This window comes from Plectropomus leopardus, chromosome 6 (assembly GCF_026936395.1).
Source record: "Plectropomus leopardus strain MGB_pleo_1.0 chromosome 6, ASM2693639v1, whole genome shotgun sequence".
Classification (NCBI taxonomy): Eukaryota; Metazoa; Chordata; class Actinopteri; order Perciformes; family Serranidae; genus Plectropomus; species Plectropomus leopardus.
In genome coordinates this window covers 20,257,678-20,266,962 of record NC_142181.1, presented here as the reverse complement: position 1 = coordinate 20,266,962, position 9,285 = coordinate 20,257,678, and the positions used below count along the sequence as shown (strand labels likewise).

Here is a 9,285-nt window from a genome sequence, read left to right as displayed (position 1 = left end):
TTGACTATCAGCATGGATTTCTTCTCACTTTATTACTGTATGTACCGCAGAGTGTACTGAAAGTGGTGCACACAAACAAAAGTAAACAACAGTGAACCCAAATTCAAGCACACAAACTCAACTTTTCCACACAATCAACTTTTCTCAACACCAATTAAAACAGCAGTTGTAGTGAAGTGACGACCAACTGATGTGAAATTCAAAAGATCTAAAAGAAGTCTGGTGAGAAACAAAAAAATGACAAAAGTGCTATTTCTCTTACAAAACAAAATAAAAAAAAAGACTTCACGGGGTGGTTTAAACCTCTGTATAAAAAAACCCAAGCCTTTATCAATGAAATGAAAAACAGAAAAAAACAGGCCTGAAACATGCACATAGCATGTTCATTCTTTCTCACAGCATACGACAACCAGCTTATTGTTATTCAAGACTTTAATGAAAACTTCAAGTAGTCATTTGCAGTTATTTATGTTGAATAACATCATAAAACAAACAACAACCAACAGTTCAACTGCTGGCCTAAAATGATTGCATACAGTGTTTTAGAAAGTCTTTGCAGTGTGTCTGTAAATGTGAGGATGTAATTAAGACATTTCAGACCGATGATAATGTACATGCAGCAGTTTTGACTATATCTGATAAGAAATCTTACAAAAAAGGCTGATTTATTCACCAGAAGTGAATGTAGTCAAACTACCAAAACGTGAGCATTTTCTGACCAATTTTCCAGAAAACGTCAAAGTCTTTCTCCTCCTAAACAATAATCTTTACATAAAAAAAAAAAAACAATGAACAGGTCTGTATCTTCATAGACTCACTCTCATGCGCTCACACATATAAGGGAAGCCCTGAATTAAAGCAACACACACACTCTCACACACACACACACACACACACACACACACACACACACACACACACACACACCGTCCAACAGCTCTACTTTTTGGGCCCCTTGCTGTCACTGTCCTCACTGTTCTGATGTCTGCTGTCGTGGGATCCTCGGTAACCCCGATGCTCACGTCTCTCGCGGCACTCCCGGCACTCATCCTCATCCTCCCCCTCCTCCTCCTCTCCCTCGTGGATGATCTCCACCTCCAAGCGGCCGATGTATAGGGATACCGCGCAGAGCCAGAAGAGGGCGACGCTGGCCACCGTGATGCTTTGGGCCAGCAGCGCTGGCACAGACAGCAGCATCATCCTCCGCAAGGCAAAGAGGCTGCCAATGTACGAGGCGCCGCCAAACGACACACACACACCTCCCAGGATGAAGAAGGCTGAGGAAAAACAGATTGACACAGCATTATTGTGGAGATCCAATTAATTTTTTCACTGTAATTAAATCTTGGATAGAGGCAGGCTGGGCCTAAATATTATCTTAACTATCTGAGTGAAACTAGGAGATAAAATAGAATATTTCCTAAATGATTAAAATTGAATATAAGATCTCATCTTACATGTAAATTCATGACTTAACTACTTACCAGCTATGTTACTTTTTTTTTTTAGTTAGTTATAGTTTTCAGACATTATTGTGCATAAAACTCCAATGACTTTAATATCTTTCTGAAGGTCTTTATTTAAAAACAGGAAAAAAAAAAACAAAACTGGCATTTCAGGTAACCATGACATTGGTTACAACTATATACCAAGGATCTCGGCTCCTTTATTATTTACTCAAGATGATTTCAGTCGGTTTCAAAAATCCTTGTGAAATTATTCATTGAAAAAAATCTATTACAAGGTTCTCTTAGAAATTGATTTTAGGACAAAAAAAACAAAAATTCTACTTATTTCATGGACATTCATTGATTTTCAAGCCTTTTTATTTTTCTAAACTCCACTATTTTTAAAGAATTTAGGACTACAGCAAGTCTTTGTTACTGTGCTTGAATCACAAGCTGCTCCTGTTATTGCACCACCGTAGAGCTTTCTTTGGCTGCGAGTGTGCCGATTTGCAGCTCTGCTGTACATAAAAAAAAAAAAATTAAATTAAAAAAGAGTTGTTGGAGCCCGTACCATATCCTGCTTCTCGCCCCACTTCGCTCTGGACAAATGCGATGACTCCGATCCCAGTTGCCAGCAGACCGTTCCTGAACCACGAGAGGAATCCTGCAAAATGGCGAGAGCCAGAAATTAACAGCTGACATGTTACAGCCTGACCAGAAATCTATGCACAGAGCCAGAAGCAGTCCAGTTTTGCTATTCTAAAACTTGTGATAAAAAAGTGCTAATCAATAACAAACCTACATAAGAAGCTGTGTCCCAATTTCAGACAAAGTTTAATCAAAATGTCAGTACACAGATTAAAAAACACTTAACTTTTTCCACAAAGCACGGCATAGAGGAAATTGAGGAGCTCCTCTAAGTTGTAAAACTTTTATGCAAATTGCAAATGTTGATATGAAACAGCTCAAGTATGATCTTAGGCGTTAAAAAGCAACAAAAAAACAGAAAATCTTGCTTTCTGTGTTAAGTTTAATTGGCAGGAGAGCTTGGTGATATGGAGAAAGTCATTTATCACAATGTTATTGACCTAATACCTTTATCAACTACATGACTATATTGTGGGGTTGACTTTTTGTGTTTTAACAAACTATTGACACAATGACATATTTTAAAATTATCATCAATAATGTGGATATAATAACTAAGTGGTCAAAGGTAAATAGCAGAGCAGCTAGAACAGTCGTGTAACTTTAGGAAATTACACCACTTTATGGTAAGGCAGCCTTTAAGCAGGAGCGACAACACTTATAATATTAGGATATTCAATATTTTAAAAAAATATTACTATAGTCTCATATCCCGATATCAATACAATATTAAATATTGCCCGACCCTAACTGGCAGTAGAGTTTGAGCGTTGCAGTTTGATGTCCATGGGCAAACATATTCCATCATTTCCTATTACTTAAAAAAAGAAAGGCAAAAATGATTAACTGTCACAATTAGTATTATTAGTTCAAACAGTATATATTTTACATTTATTATAGTGTGTACTGATACAAGCAACTCAGAGAGGTCAATGTTGCAAAATTTACAGCAAAACTTGATATAAATATCTTTTTTGTGTTTCTACAGTACGTCTGATTGACTGAAGTTAACGGCCCTGCACATCGATATAGGCATTTTCACTTTGGCTGAGTGGAGCTCTGCTCAGGGCGTAGTTAGGTGGCGTCACACAGGGTAGAGCTGCAACGACTAATTTATTTTCAGCTGTTAAATTAAAGATATACTGTGGGGAATTTTCATAAAAAAATATGTATAGATTCAAATAAAAGTAATCCTTCTCAGGCAGAAGTGACTAACAGTGTATTTTTCTGCAGAGCCTCTGCCTTCTGCCTGTAGTTTCTTATTTCCTGTGTTTGGGATGTTTATGGGTGTGAACCCCCACAGCGCTCAAGAGAGCCAGCGCAGAAAAACACTCAAATATAGGGAGGAGAAATGCTACACCAGGGTGAATCTAAGGTTGACTTTTGCGTTCACTTTCACTGACAAGTGTATCAATAAACAGCAACCGAAAAACCTGCACAGTATACTTTTATATTAATTTGATAATTGATTAGTTGTTTTTTTTGTTTGTTTTTTTGAGAAGGAAAAAACTCTGATGCCAGCTTCTTAAATGTGAATATTTTTTTGTTTATTTACTCAAACAGAATATCTTTGAGTTGTAGAAATTTGAGGACGTCATCTTGGGTTTTGGGAAACACCAGTTGACATTTTTCACCATTTTCTGACATTTTTTTAGACCAAACAACTTATCAATTAACCAGGAAAATAACTGTCAGATTAATCAACTGTAAAAAAAAGTCCTAATATATAAGAATTCAAATTATGTGACCAATCTCTATGATAACAATATAACAAAGGTAGTAAGGTAAAGGTATAACATGCCCCACCTTTTAAGAACAAAACTTGCTTTAAATAATAATTTACACCTAAATAATAAAGCAACAGCTTATGTATAAAACTGAGTTTCCATTTCTAATTTTTATCTCAGTATTCCAAAAGTATAAAAGTACGTTCTCTCTCTCTCTCTCCCTCTTTTTTGCGTGTCCTGCCTGCGCATCACTACACCCACGCCTCACTCCTCTCTCCCTGCTGCCTCCTCAGAGCTAAAATAAAGTTTTAACTCCAGTCTCAACCACAGTGTCGCATCCCATCACTGTGACGGACTGAAACCCCGTCAATCAAAATATGGCTCAATCATCCCTCCACTAAAAGATACATTTCTCACTCCTTCTCACTAGAGCTGCAACATCCTGACCCTAGATTAATCAATCGAACCAAAATTAATGAACTATTTATATAAAAACGTTAAACATTGTCTGGTTATAACTTGTCATGAGTGAGAATTTGCTTTTTTTCTGACGTAAATGCAGTTACTGGGGTTTGTACTGTTGATTGGACAAAAGAAGCAAACTGAAGTTGTCACTTTGGGCACTTGGAAATTGTGATGAGTATTTTTCACATTTGTTTGTCATTGTACAGGCTAACGATTAGTCATGAAAACAACTGAAATATTAACTGATAATGAAAATAATCGTTAGTTGCATCCCTAACTACCTTTTTGTCAGTGCAACCTTTTAATGGCTCTTTTATTGCCCTGTTATGTCATAATTGCTAAATAAGTCTGAACTGAAATCTCTTTGAAACCTTTAGGAAAGACTATCTCTGGCTGCATGTAAATAATGATGCCACACCAGCTGTCAAAGGTGAAACAGCTGCTACATCATCACTAACCTGGATGTGTCATTAAAGGCAACATACTTTGAAGTTTTAACCCATAAAAGGCAACTGTTGAATAAATTTCAGTTTTGATATATGAGAGTTTAAATTAGTTTATTATCCAGCATACATTTAGTCAAATTACCTGTCTCGTGGGACTTTCTCAGCATCTGTAAAAAAAAAAAAATGGAAAAGAGTGCTATAATGAACACAGACCTTTTAATTTGATCACTGTTGTTATTTTTAATCAAGACAGATATAATTTGGATATACAATGACACCAATTCTCAACAAATAAGATTCAAAATAGCATCCGTGATTTTTTTCACCGTGTCGCTCCATGATCAATATACAAAATGTTCTTACCAAAGCGTCCGCCTTGTCGAGGTCTGAGAGCTGGTACTGCTGCTCCGGCCCTCGGCTCTTCCCCCACGGTCCTCCCTTCTCTGTGAGCCGCAGCCGGGCCGAGCCGTGCAGCCTCCGCAGCGGCGCTCCGGCGCAGGGAGGCCGGAGCAGCTTCACCGTCCGGGCCAAGTGACACACTGCCGGCGGCAGCTGCCTTCTCAGGAACAAACTCAGGAAAGCCATCACATCACGACGATTCCCCAGCTGGCTAAAAAAAATATATACGAGCTATAAGCAAAAGCACAACACGACCTCTGCGTGCCCTGTGAACTCTCACATGGTCAACGACAAACCCGGAAGAGTAGAGCACGAGACGTAAAAAGGTGAGCGGAGATAAACCAGCGCCATCGTGCGACCGACGAGAAACAAAGGCGGGGAAACTGTTGAAGAGTCTAATTAAGATCATTTTAAACCCCAGTGTATTTTTATCTTAATATCTTTTGTGTTGCTTAAATATAAACATCGTGGTTTCCCTTTGAAATCAAGTAATATTACCTGCAGTTGCATATTTACGCCACAAGAGGACGCCAGAGTACAAGGCTATAACGTGCGAATGCAGACAAAAAAACCAAACAAATAAAAAACAGGAAACAAGCACTATTAATGCTACATATGATGTAATACTATATATATATATGTTCCTATCTAGATTTTTCTGCATTGGGTATTTTTACTTTTAATACTTTACATACATGTTCCTGATATCCTACTTCCATACTTTAACCTAAGTGACATTTTCATTCAAGTTTGACTAGCAACAGAGTGTTTTGCCATATGGTATTAGTACTTTTACTTAAGCAGAGGATCTTAATAGTTTTTCCACCACTGGAGGGATGTGTCCACAAGGAACAAGCTGATAAGTGTGCAAAACATCGATAACAAGAAATTAAAGGGGCTTAATCAGGAGTTTGGGCGAGACGTGAATAAGTAATCTGAGATTTTAAACACGCACGACTACTGTTCTCCTCCTTTCTTTACAAATCACATCAAATAGGCTACACACACATACTAGTACTGTATATTTCCGTGTGTATAGTGAACTTGTGTGTGTTTGAGAGAGAGAGGCTTGTGTCCTCAGTGAGGATGAGTGGACGGCCTCTTCCTGAGGGTCTTTTGTCTTTTTTGGGCCCTCTGGGACCCAGAGAGGCCACGCCTGTCATACCTGATTGTTTAGTGTGAGGAGCACAGAAAGCTGCAGGGGGGTTTCAGATCGGAGTTTGTAATTGTGTGTGTGTGTGTGTGTGTGTGTGTGTGTGTGTGTCTTGTGTATGTGTTGACAGTGTTTTTTGTTTTTTTTTTAAAAACAGCCAAATCTTTGATGTGATGCGCAGCTGACCCTCTGGTCGCTCTCACGCTACTGTCTCCAACACAATGGGAGACTGATGTTTGTGCGCACACATACACACACACACAGACACACACAGACACACTTACACATACAGACAACAGTTATCCAGCTTGTGACAGTTTATTATTTTTCAGTGACATTTGACATATGCAGCATTAGTTAACCTTCAATGATGCACACTCATATTCTTGGATTTATATTTTTAGAATACTATAGGTGTTTGTTGATCACAAAATATTACTATTTTTCATATTTACCACACTTGCAGTACAGTTTTGGCATGTAATGCAAAATATTTACAAAGCTCTTCCATATATGCAAACAATCGACCCCTGGTGCCCTGAATAGCATAACAATAATATGCTAGAGCAAGTATAATTCTACCATACAAAATATAAATATAAAACTTGCATTTAATCTGATAATGAGATAAAATAACTCCATTAGAGTAAACCAGAGGATGTGTTAATCCAAAATGCATACATCTAGACAAAGATACCTTGACTATAAAGCAAAAGAAACTTAAAATCCCAGCACAAGCCAGGAGAGAGTCACAGTGGTTTTGGTTCGAACTCATTATTCCTGTAACTTTAAAAAAGTAAATGCCTGCACTTTTTTGAATGTGCATCAGTCAAGCAGTCTCTGATTTTTATGCTTCTTTTTAATATGTCCAAAGTATTTGTTTTTATCATATTGTGGTGATAAGATGATTGTACCACACACACAGGTTCACTGGGTATGGCCCAGGCTTTCCGGGATGCCGTCAGGAACAAATTCCTCCTGGTAAGAGCCTCTGTGGGTGTGGCTGTCTCTAACTTTGAACATGTGGCAGTGTAGGCCAGGTTTAACTGCATATTATCAGAGGGTGACATCATCCTAAACAGAATCAGAATCATCTTTATTGGTTAAGTATATATATACATTGCTCTCAATGTACACATAAAGCAAGTGTGTTATTCTGTGCATGCACCCACGGGAGTGTTCATGCACCCAAAATGTTAATAAGGTCCTCAAATAGAAATTATCTAAAGTATCTATTCCTTAACTTGGTTGAGTGTGTTTAGACATAATGCTCCTATTGTTTACACTTTGTGAATCTTTGTGTGTGTGTGTGTGTGTGTGTGTGTGTGTGTGTGTGTGTGTGTGAGTGATAGCAGAATGTGGTCCTGGTGGCACTAATTGTAACAACCACAGAAGCTGTTTTAAGTATTTTGCCAGATGTTTACATTTACATCTGTCTGTCCGTGGACAGATTCTGTCAACGCAATAATGTCGCAACCGTACAAAATCAGGGTCACAAAACTTTACACGTGTGTCGCTCAGATCAAAATGAAGGCCAAATTTTAAGATGAGCGTGGTCCGAGTAGAGGCGCCAGAAGTAGGGAGAGGGCAACTGGTCGCTCCACTTTACGCTGCTGGGCTGACATTTGCTTTAAATGCAGATCAATTTAGCATGGCTGGAGTGACCCCAATGCTGATAATCATTGTTTTGTCTAGCGACACCATGGGAATAGCATTTTTTCTGTTCTTTTCAGCCACTTTTCCACATTCGGCATTTAGACCGCTGTCGTAGTCACAGATATTCATCTGCTCCAGCTCTGATTGACAGTTATGGAAACACACAACCGTGGTGGACATACCCCTTAACTGGTAACATGCAATGATACGCCAACACAAAATACTGTCCGCCTCCACCGAGGCAGCAGTCAAACATCAGTCCAAATTTATCTGTATCGAATTTGAAAGAGAGACTGAATAAGTAAGAGATACCTAATTAAAAAAGCATTCCACCACAGAGTTTTCACAGTCCTCCATGCTGCTCTGTATTGTTTCGTTTTGTTTTTTTTGGCCTGTCCATGAAGTCGAACGTGACACATCAAAACAAATACAAACACCGCCCACCCCAACACACACACACACACACACACAGAAAGACATAACTCATCTGCTGCAGAGAGCCATGTACACTGTTGTGGTCGGCTGTCCATTTTTAGCCGGTTTATTCAGTTTGACTGCTAGTGAACTCTGAAGATATTGACACCTACAGAAGTTCCTAGCAACACTGAGTTGTTGCTTATTCCATCTCAACCCTTGATGAATAGATAGATATTATTGCTTTCTGCGTTGAGCTAAACTTCACATTTAAACAATGACCACATGTGGTGGCATCTTAGTGCTTAGCTGTGTGATTGCTTAGATGAAAAAAGAAGTGCAAATAGTTATGTAGCAGCATTAATTGGGCAAAGCGACAGCCTTTAATAATTCTACAAATAGGACCCGAGCCAGGTAACTAGAGTACAGTAATGCCTATAGTAGTGTATACATGCACAAATCCTGAACAATGTACACTGACTTGTATTGATTTTACCTGCTTTACTTATTCTTGAAGACTGTGTTGATTCTGATTATGGATTTTTCTGCAGATCTATGGACAAACTGTGCCTAAGGGCATCCTCTGATGCTCACATAAAGTGTATTATGGACAGAACAGTTTAGTTTTTTTTCACTGCAGGCAGAAAATTCATATCTCTGTGAGCTATTTTAAGGACGCGAGCGTCACAGTTGAGCCTCAAATTACCCTGCCTCACTACTTCACTACCCCATATCACTCTGTGTCCTCGCTGCTATCGCTCACATTGTTTTCCCTTTACTCTGTCCTCAGTGTTACCAAACCCTCTTCCTCTTTTTGTCACAGGTCTGGAAGACTGGGCTTCGTCATCATGATGTTTCTTTTTGATGTATTTTTTTGTGATTATATTTCTTTTTGATTTTTATGTTCATGGTGATAAAAATCTAAATTG

The 9,285-nt window shown here is 38.6% G+C and overlaps 1 protein-coding gene across 1 annotated transcript; it reads right to left on the bottom strand.

Moving 5' to 3' along the window:
- On the bottom strand, positions 1 to 5,440 carry tmem160 (transmembrane protein 160). Its single transcript, XM_042487093.2, has 4 exons — positions 5,098 to 5,440; positions 4,877 to 4,901; positions 2,020 to 2,112; positions 1 to 1,277 (listed from the first exon to the last, which is right to left on the bottom strand). The coding sequence occupies exons 1-4, from the start codon at positions 5,317 to 5,319 to the stop codon at positions 940 to 942; spliced, it is 678 nt and encodes a 225-aa protein (XP_042343027.1). The 5' UTR covers positions 5,320 to 5,440; the 3' UTR covers positions 1 to 939.
- Between the last annotated feature and the right edge of the window lie 3,845 nt (positions 5,441 to 9,285).